This window comes from Corythoichthys intestinalis, chromosome 1, assembly GCF_030265065.1.
Source record: "Corythoichthys intestinalis isolate RoL2023-P3 chromosome 1, ASM3026506v1, whole genome shotgun sequence".
NCBI lineage: Eukaryota > Metazoa > Chordata > Actinopteri > Syngnathiformes > Syngnathidae > Corythoichthys > Corythoichthys intestinalis.
Window position 1 is genome coordinate 65,899,968 of NC_080395.1, and position 18,299 is coordinate 65,918,266.

Below are 18,299 nucleotides of genomic sequence, written 5' to 3' on the forward strand. Positions count from 1 at the left end.
TACCACAATAAGAATTGTCAGCTTAACTTATAAAGACTGGCGAACGATGGTCGGAGGAGGACCGTGGAGATGTATTGTTGAGCCATTTCACGGATGCCCACCCTATGCTCATATTTTTCTGTCATTTGCATCTTCATTTAGAAGGTAAGCGTCAACTTTTTCCTTGTTTCACCACCTGTACCAACCTTTTCTGAAACCTGTGTTGATTTGTCACACAAGAAAATCCGCCGTGCACTCGTCTGCGGTGCTGCCATTGTCGTCGTATTTCGAGCATGTCGTCGGATGTAGAAACAAATGGCGAGTCAAATTTTACGTCGGATGTCGAAAAGTTCGTGTGTCGAAGCGATCGTATGTAGAGGTACCACTGTACTCTTATTTATGAATTTGTCAAGGGTTAAGTTGATTGAGTAAATTGTATTATCTCATAACAACCATAATTTTCGGACCATAAACCGCTACTTTTTTCCTTCATTTTGAATCCTGTGGCTTTTAGTCCAGTGCGGCTTATTTATTGATTTATTTAGGTTAATAGGTGAAACTTTATTTGACAACGGCTTCATAAGACCATAATGAAATGACACTATCGTGGGCATTACTGAAGGCATATGACAGATGTCATTAAGTGTCATCCGGCAATAACTCCATTTATGTCCAGATCAGATCCTTTACATCCATTCAAAAGTGAGATAATTTGCCGGATAACGCTAAATGACATCTGTTGTAAGCATTCATTAATGCTCATGATAGTGTCATGTCATAATTATGATTGTCTCATGACAGTCTAGTGGTGACACTGTCAAATAAACTGTGACCAAATACCATAGTAAGTAGGGGTGCACGATATTAATTTTTTGAAACCGATATCGATAACTTCCTGCTCCTCAAAGCCGATACAGATATCGATAACCGGTAATAAATATATAATTTTTTAAATGTATATTCACCCGAGTATTTGAACACCTGGAGGTTTAAAAAAATAATAATGGTGGATTCAACAGATTTGTCTTTGATCTCACCAGAATTTTCATAATGACATGAACATTATTATAATGAACAAAACAAAGACAAGAACAGTCTTGACTTCAAATAAAGTGCCAATATTTATTTTTTCAAATAAATATAATTTGAGTCAATCACAATCAATTAGTCAATATAATTGAAGATGTGTTTCCTGAACAATGAGGACTGAACTAAAACATAAACCCAACAGGTATTGTGCTTTGTCATCAGATAAAAATATTTGGTGCTACAGGAGACTGTTGTGGTCTTGGTCCATGAAACAACTTTCTTAACCTGGGAGACAGGTTAGGACAGCAAGCCTATCAATAACTTACTAACTTATAACTAACACTGTAAACATTACATAGTGAGGTTCATCACTCATTCGTCATAACAAAAATATGGTAGAACAAAAAGGATTAATGGCTTGCCTTATAATAATCAATATAAACGGCAGTGAGTGAACCCATATTCAATAAAGTATGAAGTTTATTCTCTGCATAGTATAAAATCATACCAAGCATGCTGACAGGACTAACATTACATGACAACTATTATATGTATGTATAGCATAGCACACTAGCTTGAGCTACTAGCCTTAAGCATTGGATGGCTTCTATAACACAACAACTTATGAAGTTCTGTACATATGACCCTTCACCACCGAAGTAAACATATATTGCACATCCATATGTTATAGTAAACATAAATACTTACAGACATACTGTATATTTCCGAGGCGGAAACGTAAGTAACAGAAAGCATTCACGATTGTCAATGCTAATGCTAGACACAGCTTGCCTGGCACAGCCAGACTATTCTCCCTGTATTTTTCAAACACAGTGAGAAATAGTCTAGGACCCAGCCCATTAATGGCCTTTCGAGCAAGGTACAAAATCAACCGTCCAATCAGATTCGTTTATTTGCGTGACGTGTTCTTAACGAGTAACGTCACTCTTGCGCGCCGAAAGTCGTGTCTACAACAACACAGATGGCAAACGGGAGAGCCAAGAATATGTTCCAATCCGTGGTAAAACCAGTTTTAAATTACCAAAAACACTTCGAAACAAGTCATTGACAACAGTCAACATGGCTCGCGCTAGCCATGTTGAATAAACTTCTCCATTCTCCGCTCACGCTAATTACTTGTTGCTTTAACAACGTCACGTCTGCCCGTCGCTGACTGGGCCACTCCGCTGTCTGTTTGCTGTGGCTTTCTCCGCCCTCGGAATTTGATCCGCCGGACGGTGGTATAGCAGGCAAAGACACAGCACTGTGTAAAGTGAATGAGTTTGTGGGCCAAATTATAGACGCAGCGAATTATTCTGACCGGAATGTGGCAGCAATGCCCCGCAAACAGATTTCCCAGCCAGCGCGCACGGTTCATACTATATTATTGGTCCTATTAATTATGTTATTGGATTTATTGGGATGACGTCATAATTCCTATTATCGGACCGATAATTATCGGACCAATAATTATCGTGCACCAGTAATAGTAAGTAACTGAAAAAATAATTAGCACAGAACATGAATTTTAATTGTTGCAGCAGAGGTTAACCGTCTCCCCCAAGGGAACAGTGCTGGCCAGATCAAGCTTCTTGAAGCAATGAATTTGCAGCCAATTGGTTCAAAGCTTCATGCTGGTGCCGCTGTCAAATAAAGTGTTACCGGTTAATATCTTTTGGGGTAAATATCCCATAATACAGTGAGGACAGCTGCAGCTTAAATTCCAGAGTGGCTTATCTATGAACAAATGTCGTTTTCGTGTCAAATTTGGGGGGTGGCAGCTTATGGTCAGGATGTGACTTATACTGCGAAAATTACGGTATTTTTGTTAGCTAATTAAATGCATAATTAGAATTCTACACTGAAGATGAATGTCACTGCACATGTATCAAAGTCCCCTGGGTCGGAAGGAGAGCGCAAATATCCACCCATAATATAAAATACAATCACGGTTTTCATGGCAGCTATGTCGAGAGAGTAGTAGAGTACATTGTGAACAAAAAGGAGCAACAAATTTGATTAAAAACTGAGATTCAGCAGAGACTAACTGCTTCACTGTCTCTCAGTATTATCATGAGATCTATGATTTGTGCCCTCAGTGGCATCACGTACGCAACAGGGTTCCCAGGCAACAAGCACGTGCCCCCACCACCATGCTTTCCCCCACACATATGGACATCAACCAGCTGCCTTCTGAGAAGCTTGATGAATGCAGGGTCATGACCACGTCACTGCGCTATACACTCGCAATGTTTGCCACCTCTTAAAACCGATCAATAGGTGATGTGGTACTTCACTTTTCATTTAGTAAATAATTTATGTGGATGGTTGGGGTTGTCAAACGTATTGAAGTATCGAAAATGAAATGTTGTATCCGGAAAGACTTTTTTATTGCAAAAGTATCGATACTAAGCCCATCTGATTCCCGCTGCTGTTTTATTCATTCATTTATTTATGTTTTTGCACTACCAGAGGTCACCAGATATCAGTTGTCATGGGGGAAATTTCATGCACTACCAGAGGTCACTAGATATCAGTTGTCATAGGGGAAATCTCATTTTCATTTCATTTTGCACTACTCTTGATAGTAATGGAGGCTATTTTTGAATTCTCCATGTTAATGAAAAAACCCATTTAATTTTGTGTTTTTTTTATTCAATAATAATAATAATAATTCATTTTATTTGTAAGCCACTTTATATTGCAAATGAAGTGCTAAAACATAACGGCACTAAAAGGTATTATCGTATGTACATATTAGTAAAAATGCTATCATTTTTTCCATTTTTGTATCCCTATTGAATTAAATTTTAGAATTGTGACAACAGTAGTGGATGGATGGCGCTAATCTATAGGATTAAAATGCTGCAAAAACCCTGACATTTTTAATTATTAATTTTTTAAATTGGTAGATTATTTGCTACCTGATGCTAACAAAACAATGATTCTTTCAAGGTGCTATATAGAGTTTGTCACTGTTTTACTGGCGACTGCCACCTCTGGCCAATGTGTAACCGTACCTTCTGTGTTAAACTCATGCTTGTAGGAGTTGGACTCGAGTTGGGGCTGTGCTGGAAGCCGGTCTCTTATCGTTTACAGAATCCATGGTAAATTGTGGACGGTTTTCAGCTTGCTCTTCTGTGCAGTGTTTAATGTCAAAAAGAGACTCGGCAGAGGTTGGCACAGGCACGTTTACAGCCAAAGTGTTTGACCCGAAGACTCTCTTTTGAAGGGAAGAAAAAGGGCTTTTTGGGGAAGTCTTAGTTAAAATGTCAGAGCTCTGTGTACTCATCAGGGCACTGGTGCAACACGCATAGAGTAAAAAAGTATTTTAAATTAATCATTAAAAGTTCTGTATATTACCATTAAGGTTTAGCATTGTTAGGTGTTCGTCCATTGTGATCATCGAGAGAAAATACATTGGATCAATATTTTAGAACCCTTACAATATAGTACTTTAGAGTACTTAAGATGATCATGATCACTTTCATGAGCATACTGTAAGCAAGAGCAAGTCTATTTGATAGGTATGAAGACTTGGATACACAATTACATTTTAGGGTCACAGGATGCTGGAGGCTATCTCAGATGACTCCTGGCTACAGGCAGACTCCTACCCTGAACTGGTCACCAGTCAGTCACATATAATACACATAGTGACAGACCGTACAGACTCATATTCATGTCAACTGAAGTTGAGTGAATGTACCACTACACCATTAGGAACAAACAGGATTCATTAACTATTATCTCTCTGAATATTTTGAAATGGTTTCAACGTCATCAATATTGTGCATACAAAAATATGTTAAGAACTGTAGCTATATTTATTTATGAAAATAGTATTTCAAATATTTGTTCGTTTTATTTGGTCTATTTATCTTGTATTACTAAAGCCCCTTTCACATATACCTAAACACCGTTAAATTGCGGGATTTAAACGGGTAGCCCTTATGCGTGAAAGCAATTTCCCGGGTCGACTGACAAACAGATTACGCTGACATTTAACGGTTCTTGTCTTAGTATTATGTCGGGGACTTTCCTGGGACGAGGCATGTGTGAAAGCAGGTGGTTTTTCCCGGGTTACAACTAAAGATACACGATAATATCGGCTGCCGATAGTTATCGGCCGATAATGGCAATTATGACGTCACACAGATAATACAGATAATAAAAAAATCAACCGATAATGCAATCCGATAATTATATACTTGATTTAGCCTCCAAATGTGCGCAACCAAGCAGTTTTCTCCACTTCTTCACTGCCGCCTGCTCAACCCCTCCCCTCTCTGAAGCCCCTGTGGGAGGAGGGGTTTAGGAGTACAGCGTCATAGAGGAGGCGGTGTTACACATCAGTGTTGAGGCGCTCTCACTAGCGTGCGTTGCTTTTCCCGTGTGTGAAATGAAATAAAAGACGCTCTCGCCATCTACAAAACAGTTCCTCAAGGCCTAAAGAAAGCGTCCTCATTGAACACCACTAGCACTAACCCAGCAGCCATTTAAAACTGCATCACAATGATTTTTGGAACGAATATGCTGCTGCTAGCACGAATGCTAAAGCTATTGTTAACAAATAAACTATAAAGGAAGCTACGGGGCTTGTGACGATACAGAGACGCTGCGGTCCTCCCGGAGTCGGGGTGTTTGGGAATGCAGCCCAAAGCGAGTGGTAAACTCCCATCTATGGCTAAACACCTCACGAGATCGATAGTTGACAAGTAGCTGTCTTCCGACGGAGCCCGCCAGTCCGGCAGGCCGCCGCCTCGCCCTAGGCGGGTAGAGCATGAGAGCAGAGCCATGCACCGAATGCGCCGCAGCGAGCCGGCCGGGGCGGGCGGATATACGGTACGAACTTTGCTGCCGCCGCCACTCCGGTTCAAGACAGAGGCCTGGCGCGGGTGCTAATTTGGCAGCCGGGCGGACTGAAGGGCACAGGCGGGAGGAAATTCCCGAAATGACCCGATAGCCAAACCCCTGGATGAAAAAATAATGCAGTTTATACGACCGCGATTCTTCGTGAAAGACATGTCGATCACATCAGTTTTACCACGGACATTTACACAGGTGATGTCAACAAACCATGTTTATCATGACGGCACAGTGGTTAGTTGATAATTGTAACATGCACCAAACGACGCAAAGAAGTCATCCAGTCAGTAATGCATTCAGTACGCTTTAAATTTATGACGTCTTAATCAGATCATTCTTCTTAAATCTAGTCAAATAATTTTCCCCATCTTGTTTGAGTGTTGAAGACTAGTTGAATGCGCCAGATTATTCCACTTACTTGAACTAAATATTGCAATTTGTTCTTATTAAGCCCAAACATCTAAAAAAAAATAAGGTCATTTTTCACCTAAATCAAGAAAAAATTGCTTTCAAATAATGTTTTGAACCATACATATTCTTGAATAAAGAACATTGACAAGTTTTAAAAAAAAAATTTTTTTTAATAATAATTTATTGATAAAAATAAGGCTGTTAATCTTATTTTCAGCTGGCCATTTTTCTTCAAGAAATCTGAGTGAAATATCCTTGAAGTGCTGGCAGTTAATTTAACTTATTTTCAATAGATTTACACTGAAAACAAGGGACTTTAACTAGTCTTAAGGAGCTGTGTTTTTGCTGTGTAGTAATGTTATACTTTAGGAATGGCATACTTTTAAAGCCATTTTTGTGCAACTTATGTATTTACTCTGTAAGTAATTGTTGCCAAAAGTTTACCACTACACAATGTCAGACAATCTGTCTTTATTTAGATGTTGGAATTTACTACTACTACTACTACTTGTTCACATTTGATGTTGAAAAAAAAGAGCAATATTATTTTTGCACAGCAATATTTTCTCTTGTGTATACTTTAAAATTTTACATAAATCTTTAATAAAATTATCGGCTTGACATTATCGGTTATCGGTTGGAACGAGGAGGAAATTATCGGTTATCGGTATCGGCTGAAAAATGCATTATCGTGCATCACTAGTTACAACATGAAGGATGATAAGGTAAATATCATGGCGGGCCGATCGCCATTTCTTCTTTCTTCACAGACAGACGAAAAGCGGCAAACAAACATCGCAATTATCAACACGGCAAACTGGAAATAGCTAAATTAAATTGAAAACATAATGAAATTAAATTGCTACTGGATAGTAAAGCCGAGGAAGAGTGTCCATCATCTATATTTGGAAATGTGTGGTTTATTTTGTTGCTGATGCAGACCAAAAAAGATGTAATGTCCGGGTTATAAAATCGCGCCAGCCACCCTCCCCCCGCACAGAGAGCGCCGAGTCGGCAACACAGGACAAGTCTGTGAAAGTCTCCAACCCACGTTATTCCCGGGATATTTCTCCATGTGTGAAAGCAATGATGCGGCTAAATCCTGTGTCACCTTACACGGGAATTTACCGGGGTATAAGTCTGAAAGGGGCTTTTGTGTCTCTGACCTGTGACTATTTGGATAATGCATAAATAGGAGCTCTCATCTTCTTTTCTGTAGCAGGGCCATGGTTGCTGATATGTTATTGTGGCCCTGGTGCAGCTGCCTACTCGCATATGGCATCATCAAAAGTGTAGTATTGAGGGAGGTCAGGAACAAGGCTTCTCGAAGGCACGTTGGGGCACTCGAGAACAGAGGACCAAGCTGGCCTGCTTTTAATTATTTATTTATGACTAGAGCTTAGGTGTTTATTGCTTTCTTTTTGCTCCTGATCTGTGTGTCGTCATCTCCTGCTCATTAAATTAAATTAAATCATAAAAATTTGTAAAAAGAGAATATCGACTTTTTTCTACTCAACTTATTGTACGGACATGAAAAGTTATGAAAGTATCTGCTGTATGCAAATTAATGGAAAAGTGCTAGGAAAGGGGGAAATAGTCTTCATTCAGCAACATTGGTTCATTGCAGAGACCCCAGGGTTCACACATTCTTAAAAGCTGTCAGTACAATTAACTCATTTAAAAATATGACCCCATAAATAGGATGTTTTTTTTCCTACCAAACGCTCCTCTGCTGTAAGATTCCTGAAGAGCCCCATTGCCTCCTTGATTATGTCTGTCTCCTCCAGGTCAGGGTTGTCCGCTATGATATTCTTCCTGTTCTCCTCCAACCACAACTGGAAGCCTGTTTTTGGTCTGAGGGTCAACAAAAACCTTAAGTGAAAACAAGGTCTTCACACTCTTGTATTTACAGTGGTATGAAAAAGTATCTGAAACTTTTGGAATTTCTCACTTTTGTGCATAAAATCACCATCAAATGTGATCTGATCTTTGTCAAAATCACACAGATGAAAAAAAACTGCTTTAATTAAAACCACCCTAACATTTATAGGTTTTCATATTTTAATGAGGATAGCATGCAAACAATGACAGACAGGGGGGGAATAACTAAATGAAACCTCTGCCTAAGGAGACTTAAAGAGCAATTGAAACCATTTTTTACCAAACAATTTAAGCCAGGTGTGTGCCCAATCACTGATAAGTGGGTTAAAGCTGCCCTGTCCGCTATAAAACACACACCAGGTAAGAATTGTCTTGATGAGAACCATTGTCTGATGTGCATCATCGCTTGGTCAAAAGAGCAGTCTGAAGACCTGCGATCAAGGATTGTTGATTTGGATAAAGCTAGGAAAGGATACAAAACCATCTCTAAAAGTCTGGATGTTGATCAATCGGCAGTCAGAGAAGTTGTCTACAAATGGAGAGAGTTTGGCACTGTTGCTTCTCTCCTAAGGAGTGACTGTCCACCAAAGGTGACGCCAATAGTTCAGCGCAGAATAGTCAGAGAGGTAAAAAAAAAAAAGTGTCCGCTAAAGACTTACAGAAATCACTGGCACAGTCTAATATCTATGTGCACACATCAACTATATGTAAAACTATGGCCAAGAATGGTGTTCATGCAGGGTCCCCCCAGGATTGATAAATCTAAATTCAAGACTTTTAAGACCTTTTTTAATGCAATTTCAACTGAAAATTAATACTTTTCTTGCACCCTCTATTTAGATCATATTGAATCATATTAAATAAATAAAGCATTGAACATCAAATTTAACCTCAATTACTAAGTGTGTTTGACAAAAGAATGCACATATATTGAAGATACAATTAAAACACATTTAAAGTAACATTATAAAGTCTGTCAGAATTTTTTTAAACACGCACGCACACAATAATTATGGACAAAAAGAGGAGGAGGACAGGACTCAGACCAGCCATCTTCTATAACAGGCTAGCCGCTAGTGCACTTGCCAAGACCCCGGTGAACATGGCTAACTCTTGAGTTAAAACGGCGAAATTCACATTCATTCGAAAGGCAGACTGAAATGTTTAAGCGGGTCCACTGCCTTCGCATGACCCATAAACTGCAACCTAAAGTATCTGGATGTAACTTGAGCCCCTATCACATACTCCAAAACAACGGGAATATCGCGGGACTTAACCGTGCAGCAGTTGTGTGTAAAAACAATTTCCCGTGTCGACTGACATGGGAAGCAGTGTGCGTGAAACCAGGGGTTAAATTCCCGGGTCACAGCAGATGGCTGATGACTTAAATATCATAGCGGCGGTTAGTAACTTCCTCCCTCTTCTCAGTAAGAGGAAAAGCGGAAAACAAACATCGCAATTATAAACATAGCAAGCTGAAAACAGCTAAATTAACCCTTTAAGGTCTGGGCCTATTTTGTCTGATTTTGCATGACTTTGAAGTTGCCTTTATATTTCAAAGAAAGAATTGTTTACGATGGCCTGGTTTGGTCCCTTTTTTTGTGACACCTTGAACTTCATGTCCAAACTGTTGTTTCCTTCACTGACCAATTATAAATCATCATTTTGGGCTCAAAAAGACCAAAAATTCCAAAATCGTTTTGTCAACATTTTTAATATTTATGTCCAGTTGACAACCAAACATGCGTAACGAACCGTTTTGAAACTTTGTAATATTTATTCAACATGTTAGGATGAACATTCAACCAAAAAAATTTAGAATAAATAGTCTTATATTTGACAATTCAACATAAACAACAGGTATAGCCATTGGCGTTTTTTGCCTTTATACATGCTCTAGTCAAAACAGGTTATATACAGCAGACCGAACAGTGAAAAAATATATACCATCTAACACAAAAAGTGTTTAGAGGTCATCTCTTTATGAGTTTAGGTATTGCCGCCCATCACCTGATGAAAACTATGTACACACAATCAAGCTTCTTGAACACACATTTATATACACAAATTGAGAAGACTGATTGTGGGGAAAAATATATATATAAAATTGGAGAAAAAAAAGTATTTTCAAAAATATTTACAATAAACAAGTTTAATTTTTTTCAGGCATGCCACTCCGAAATGCAGTTTCGTCCTGGAATTCGACACAGGGCGACATCACACAGCCCACACTTCCATGGAGTGTCGGTCCTCTTTCCACCCTTCCATTTTCATTTCCCTTTACTTTCATTGTCACTATAAATGTACATGAAAAAAAGTCAGTATTTATGAAAATAATAAAGTATAAAATAAGAATATATACAGCAATAAATAATAATGGAAATCTATATGTATGACAATAGAAAGAATACCATAGCTGAATATGTGCTACCTCCCTAATCTTCATATAGAAAGAAGATCACCACAATTATAAATTCCTGCCTTGGATACACACAGTGCACGTACGACTTTGATCTGATATGCACATTTTATTATTATATACACAAACACACACTTATATTGCATCAAAATTAACTTTGTCTTGCAATATCAAAAGAAACTTTTTCAGCATAAAAAAAAAAAAAAAAAAGTGAGTTTGCTTACCTCTGCTCGTCGATGGCGTCACCCACGTGTTCAAATCAGTCACTATCTTCACTCGAGGACTCTTCCGAAGAAGATGATGACGACGAATTTGAACCATCCTCTTCCTCAAGTTGATCAAAAAGCACAATTGCTTGCGCTAAATTTAGTTTTCCGTTCATTCTCAAAGTCACACAAAGTCGCTGCTCGATCCAAACGGCCGTCGCTCGCCACCTCGCTGCTTCAGAACACTCCTCCCTCTCATTCGGTGGAACCTCGCACGGCAGTTATATTTATAAAAAAAAAACGCATTTTGTGCTTCCACTGTGACTTCGAAAGGGTTCGTTTGATTTGTGTTTTTTTCATGGAGCTTCCGTTTTGAAAAAGGACAAGAAATGATGGAAATATAGACATAAACAAATGATCCATGCAGCGTTTTAATGTTTTTTGAGAGGACAATAAAACTATAAAACCTAAATGACAATATCTCACGTTTTAGTTGGTCGATTGACTTCATATAATAACGAGAGTAAACCGCAACTTCCGCACTTTAAAACGAGACCAACCAACGGCATGTGGGTGACGTAATTACAACGTGAGGGCGCTTCAAAGACGACGCGCGCTGAGGACGCGCCGGCGCGTCCTTCGACTCTCAAGGGTTAAACTGAAAACATGGCCAAAATTAAAATGTCAATTATTACGTCGGGCCGGGCCAGGGTTCTTTCTCGCTCACTTTTTGAAATAACTATATATTAACGATGTATGAATGATAAACTAAGGAATACTTGTTATAAAATAAAAATTAGGATTAAAAAAATAGAAGGCACTGTATGGTCATTGCAGAGCCAGAGCGTGCCTATACGCCCTTTTTAATCTTCCCCTCTGCGAGTCCGCAAAACCGCATCAGTTTATTAATATCTAACAAACTTTTCCAGCGTTATTTCGTTGAGTAAATAAATTTATAATGATCATAAAAATATGTAGTCTATTTAAACATTAAGAAAATGTGCGTTTTTTTTTCTGCCAACTGAGAATTCATTGTAAAAGACAGGCTTTTATGCACACATCGTCACAAATGTTATCACACAAAACGCGGGTCGGGCTTTAATACCCGCGGACCAGTTCGGGTTGGGCTGGACTTTTTAGGCCCGATTTTACCTCTATCTTAAAGTCTTGATGTGCTTAAATTGGCTGCAGTTACAAAGTCGGGAATGCTCCCTCCGGAAAAAAAAACACAATTTGAGCAACATTATGTTTAACAAACTTTTCCAGCGTTATTTCATTGTCTAAATGCATTTACAATGGTCATGAAAATATGTAGACTATTTAAACATTAAGAAAATGTGCGGTTTTTTTTGTGCCAACTGAAAATTCGTTACAAAAGACAGTTAAGACATCGGGAACGCTCCCTCTGGAACAAAACGCAATATGACCAACATTGTGACAGCCGATGCCGACCAAAAATGACGTAATATCTGAAACAGATCACCAATGGACTCATTTGAAGTATATGAATGGTGGTCTGTTTTGGTGTTCAGAATCCACAATACCTCTGCCTGCAGGGTTTTCGTTCCACCGACAAACGGACGCATTCCCGATGCAGAGGTGGATGGATTCTGCATTTTGCCGGTTGTGGTGGTTTGGCACGCACGAGTTGCATTTCGATTTGTAGTGCAATGCGTCGTAAAAATTCTATGCGTCATCTTCATTATGGATTTTAAAAACAAACAAACAAACAAAAAAAACTTCGTCACGGATATAATTTAGGTTGCACTGAGATGTTCTTGAAAATTAAGACCACGGTGAAAAAATTCCAGACTTACAACAGCTTATTTAATACCTTTAATAATGGAAAACTAAATTCAATGCTTTTTTAATACTTTTAATAACCCGCGGGTACCCTGTCATGGGAGGATTCCACAGAGGAAGCCAGTGCTGTCTAAAAAAAAATCATTGTTGCTAGTTTAATGACAAAAAGGCACTTGGACACTCCACAGAAGTTTTCTGCAAAATGTTTTGCGGACTGTTGAAACCAAAGTTGAATTGTTTGGGAGTAACACAACGTCATGTGTGGAGGAAAAATGGAACAGCTCACCAACATCAAAACCTCATCCCCACCGTAAAGCATGGTGGAGGGAGCATCATGATTTGGGGCTGTTTTGCTTCCTCAGGGCCTGGACAATTTGCAATCATTAATGGAAGAATGAACTCAAAGGTTTATAAGGATGTTTTGCAGGAAAACGTGAGGCTGTCTGTCAGACAGTTGCAGCTAAAAAGAGGATGGGTGCTGCAACAAGGCAATGATCCAAAACACATAAGTAAATCAACTTCAGAATGGTTTCAAAAGAACAAAATACATGTTCAAGTCAAAGTCCAGACCTGAACCCCATTGAGATGTGGCATGACCTAAAGACAGCGATTCATGCCAACATCCAAGGAATCTGACTGAACTACAGCAGGTTTGTAGAGAAGAATGGGCCAAGATTAGTCCTGATCGATGTGCCAGACTGATCTGCAGCTACAGGAAGCGTTTGGTTGAAGTTATTGCTCCCAAAGGGGGTGCCACAAAATATTAACTGTGATGGTTCACTTACTTATTTTCCCCCTCTTCTATCATTGTTTACATACTATCCTCATTAAAATATGAAAATCTATAAATGTTTGGGTGCATTTAGTTAAAGCAGACACTTTTTCCATCTGTGTGATTTTGACAAAGATCAGCTCACATTTGATGGTGATTTTATGCAGAAATGTGAGAAATTCCAAAAAGTTCGGATACTTTATCATACCACTGTAATTTGTTGTAGCAACATAAGGCTTTCAGAATAATTGCTGTAAATGCACCTACAAACGCGAGAGGACACCACCGATATATCGACATGGAAATTGTTAAATGACTGAGTTCTTAGAAGTTACCCCCGGTTTTCTTGGGCTGCACGAAACACTGAAAAAAATATTGATGCATAAATGGAATTTGCCATATAGTTCATTTTTGCTTTGTATGTTAGTTGAAAGCTTTTGGCGTTCATCCAACTTTAATCAACCTTAAATCCACTAAAATACTATTCTATATTGGCTACAGCAAATACATGGTTGTTACATACACATGACTACCATGGAGGAATAAAAGTTTTAATTATGGCTTAAGTCCTTTTAATTACTTTCATTACTTTACCAGATTTATACTTGTTAAGGTAAAATGTTTGTGCCATACAATAGATCAGTTTATTGTCATGAGAGTACTTAATTTTTCGGATTATAAACTGCACCTGACTATAAGCCGCACCCACCAAATTCTACAAGAAAACTATTTGTTCACGTATTAGCCTGCCTGGAAAATAAGCTTTTGCTGCTCACATTGGAAATAGGCAGCAAATCAACCTGTTTATCCACATTTTGCAATATATTTGTTGAAGTGATTTTAAATATGAAATACTATATGTGAGTTGGCTTAAGCATAGTTGAGAAACACTAGTTTAGATAACACTCTTTGGCAGTGACCCATGCGGCCTGATATTCCTAAATGGGATCCCTCCCTTTTGTGGTCACATCTAAATGTTTCTGTTTTTTTCCTGCGGCACAATAGGAGGGTTTAGTTAAGGCAGTGCTTCTCAATTATTTTCTGTTACGGCCCCCCCAAGGAAGACGTAAATGTTTCGCGCCCCCCCAAACTCTCTGCCGCCACTGTAAATAGTATCATTTGTCTATAAAATTACTATTATAAATACGCATCTGCCTAACAGTGTCCTTTTTTTCTAATAAAGAAAAAAAGTAACAGATCAACTTATAATAAAGTATAACTTTATTAACATTGTTTTGTTTTTAACAGAGAAGACTTGACGCGCATCAATTTGCCTGAATTTAAAAAAAAGTCACATCCAAACTGTAAAAATACACTCAAGGTACATTTTTGACCATTTGATACAGAAAAATAAAATGTAATAAAATCAGTATTTAATAACAAATTAAAATTGATTAGAAACATTCACTCATGAGGACAATATGGCAAAAAATATGACTGAAAAAACAAAACTAAATAAAAGGAAAAAAGTGTCCTTGGACAGAAGGACAGTTTTTATTTTTGCTGCTCACAGTATTTACCTCCTTTGCAATGGTGTGGAGTTATTTTGCAATGAGTATGCTAACAATGCTCACTGGTTTACTGATATAACACTGACAAAGCAGGACGATTATTGGCAATATTCGGCATGTTTTCACTGAAAAACAATCAAGCGGCTTATCAATGAGATTGGGGTCTAATGTCTTTAAGTGGCGTCTTAATTGATTTGGCTTCTGGCTGTCCGCTATAATTATTTTTAGACACAGTAAACCAGAGGTGTCCAAACTTTTTGCAAAGGGGGCCAGATTTGGTGTGGTAAAAATGTGGGGGGGACGTCCTTTATGCACAACAATATATTCAAGCAAATTTTAGCAAGCCATTCTGTGTGCCACATTTGCTTTACTATTTTTTTAAAATTAATAATTTCAACAATCTCGCAACTAGCGCTCTCTTTCGACTCTCGGGCTCTCGCCAAATACTGCTGCTGTGAAATTAAACTAGCTTAAAGTTGCTTCAATTTCTCTCTGCATATCTTCCCTGTAATCTTGTCGTACATGTCAGCGTGTCTTGTTTGGTAATATCGCCTCACATTAAACTCTTTAAAAACAGCGACTGTCTCTTTGCAAATGAGGCAGACACAGTTGTTGCGAATTTTAGAGAAGACATAGTCGATTTTCCACCGATCCATGAAGCGTCGGCCGTTGCAGTCAACTTTTTTTTTTGTTGTTGTTGTCGCCATTTTAGAAAATTGGAAATCAAGGGTCACACGGGGTAATGTTGCTTAGAGTGCTGCTGCCTTTTAGTGGTAAATGAGAAGCAGCATTTAGTGTGTAAGCTACATCATATGCTGGTAAGAGTACTGCTGACCAATTTATTAAGTCTGTGTGTGGGCCAGACGTTATTGAGCTTATGACAGAGGCTGAGGGCCGGATGAAATTTGACCACGGACCGCATTTGGCCCCCGGGCCGCACTTTGGACATGTCTGCAGTAAACAGTGGTCTTTCCTCATAACCCACTGTATTAAAAGTCAAAGCTAAAAGGCAAACGGCACGAAAAAAGCGCATTCTTGGCGGCCGAGGTAGAACCGCAGGTGAGGGCGGTCGTCGTGACGATCCCAAGCCGAAAATGGCACTTCTCGGGCGGCGACGTGAGAACCAGACAAGACAGTGGGTCGCTGCGTGAGTGAGTCCGGTCGGAAAACGGCTTTCGAAAACGGCGGCGGCACATTGCTCTTATATCTCTTTTCGGTGTGTACTGTGTGCTGAGTGCTCTTCCTTAGTTCAAAAAATACTGCGCGCACTCTGAAAATAAGAGCGCCACTGCCACCCACTGAGTGGATGTGCAAGTTCACTTTATTCCAGTACGGCAAAAAAAAAAAAAAAAAAAAAAAAAAAAAGCATCTTCCCCGAGGTCACATGCGCCCCTGGCATCGGTCTGTGCCCCCCCAGGGGGGCACGCCCCACTATTTGAGAAGTACTGAGTTAAGGTGATGTCATTATCAATCATCATTAATCCTTTTTTTTGTGTGGTGTGTATTTACTAGTGATGCACAATAATACATTTTTCAACCGATACCTGATAATTTCCTCCTCGTTCCTACCAATAACCGATAATGTCAAGCCGATAACTCTATTAAAAGATTTATGTAAAATTTTAAAGTTTACACAAGAGAAAATATTACTGTGCAAAAATATAATTTATTGCTCCTATTTTCAACATCAAATGTGAACAAGAAGTCAATTCCAACATTTAAATAAGACAGATTGTCTGACATTGTGTAATGGTAAACATCTGGCAACAATTACTTACGGAGTAAATACCAAAGTTGCACAAAAATGCGTTAAAAAGTAAGCCATTCCTAACATAACATTACTACCCTGGAAAAAAAACACCTCCTTAAAACTAGTTAAATTCCTTTTTTTACAGTATAAAGCTATTGGAAATAAGTGAAATTATCTGCCAGCACTTCAAGGCTATTTCACTCATATTTCTTGAAGAAAAATAGTTACCTGAAAATAAGCTTAAAAGTCCAATTTTGAGCAATAAATTATTATACTTAATCCTAAAAAAAAAGTCAGAAATGTTAAAAAATGTTCAAGAATAGGTATGGTTCAAAACATTATTTGAAAGCATTTTTTTCTTGATTTAGGTGAAAAATGACCTTTTTCTTCTTTATTTTTTTAGATGTATGGGCTTAATAAGAACAAATGGCAATATTTACTTCAAGTAAGTGGAAAAATCTGGAGCATTCATCTGTTAGTCTAACACTCAAAACAAGATGGGGAAAATTATTTGATTAGATTTAAGAAGAATGATCTGATTAAGACATCATAAATTTACAGCGTGCTGAATGCATTAGTGACTGGCTGACTTCTTGTGAGTGGTTTGGTGCATGTTACAATTATCATCTAACCACTGTGCCGAAGCATGCGTACTTGACATCACTTGTCCAAATGTCCGTGGTGAAACTCATGTTCTCGGCATGTTTTTCACGAAGTATGGTGGTCGTATAAACTGCATTATATTTTTTATCCAGGGCCTGGGCTCTCCGGTCACTTAGGTAAAAAACCCTCGTCTCTCGTCCGGCATCCCCTCCCGCCTGTGCCCTTCAGTCCGTCCGGCCGCCGTAGTGCATGATGAGTTGAACCGGAGATGAGCGGCGGCGGTAGCTACGTTCGTACCGGTGTTATATCCGCCCGCCCCGGCCGTCTCGCCGCGGTGTATTCGGGGCATGTCTCTGCTCCGGACGGAGGCGCGCGCCTCGCGTCCCGCACGCCGTGGGGGAACGCTCGAGAAACCGGGGTGTTCGCCTGAGGTCCCGCTGTGGGGCAATTGGGTACGGCCCGCCGGCTGCCTCCCAGACCGGCCAGAGCAGCGGGCTCCGTCGGATGACAGCTACTTGTCGACTATCGGTCTCCTTGCCGGTGTTTAGCCTTAGATGGAGTTTACCACCGACTTTGGGCTGCATTCCTAAACAACCCGACTCCGGGAAGGCCGCAGCGTCTCTCTATCGTCACAAGGCCCGTAGTTTAGCTTAGTTTATGTGCGTTTAGGTGTAGCATTCGTGCTAGCAGCAGCCTCGTATTCGTTCCAAAAATCTTTGTGATGCAGTTTTAAATGGCTGCTGGGTTAGTGGTGTTGAATGAGGGCTCTTTCTTTCCGGCCCGAGGAACTTCTGCAGTGCATGTTTTGCAGATGGCGAGAGCGACGTTTGTTTACCACACGGAAAACAACCCACGTTAGTGAGATCCGCCATAATATTGCCTCACCTCTGTTGTGTAACTACGCCTCCTCTATGACGCCATACTCCTCAACCCCTCCCCTTCAGGGGCTTCAGAGAGAGGAGGGGTTGAGGAGGCGGAAGTGGACAAAACTGCTTTGTTTGCGCACATTTGGAGGCTAAATCAAGTATATAATTATCGGATTGCATTATCGGTTGAATTTTTTAAA

General features: G+C 39.4%; 1 protein-coding gene across 1 annotated transcript in view; it reads right to left on the reverse strand.

Moving 5' to 3' along the window:
- wdhd1 (WD repeat and HMG-box DNA binding protein 1) overlaps window positions 1-18,299 on the reverse strand; it is a 94,237-nt gene that overhangs the window by 4,733 nt on the left and 71,205 nt on the right. Inside the window, exon 26 of the mRNA XM_057851238.1 lies at window positions 8,007-8,142. Within this exon, the coding sequence (XP_057707221.1) occupies window positions 8,007-8,142 (136 nt within the window). The remainder of the gene's footprint in view (window positions 1-8,006; window positions 8,143-18,299) is intronic.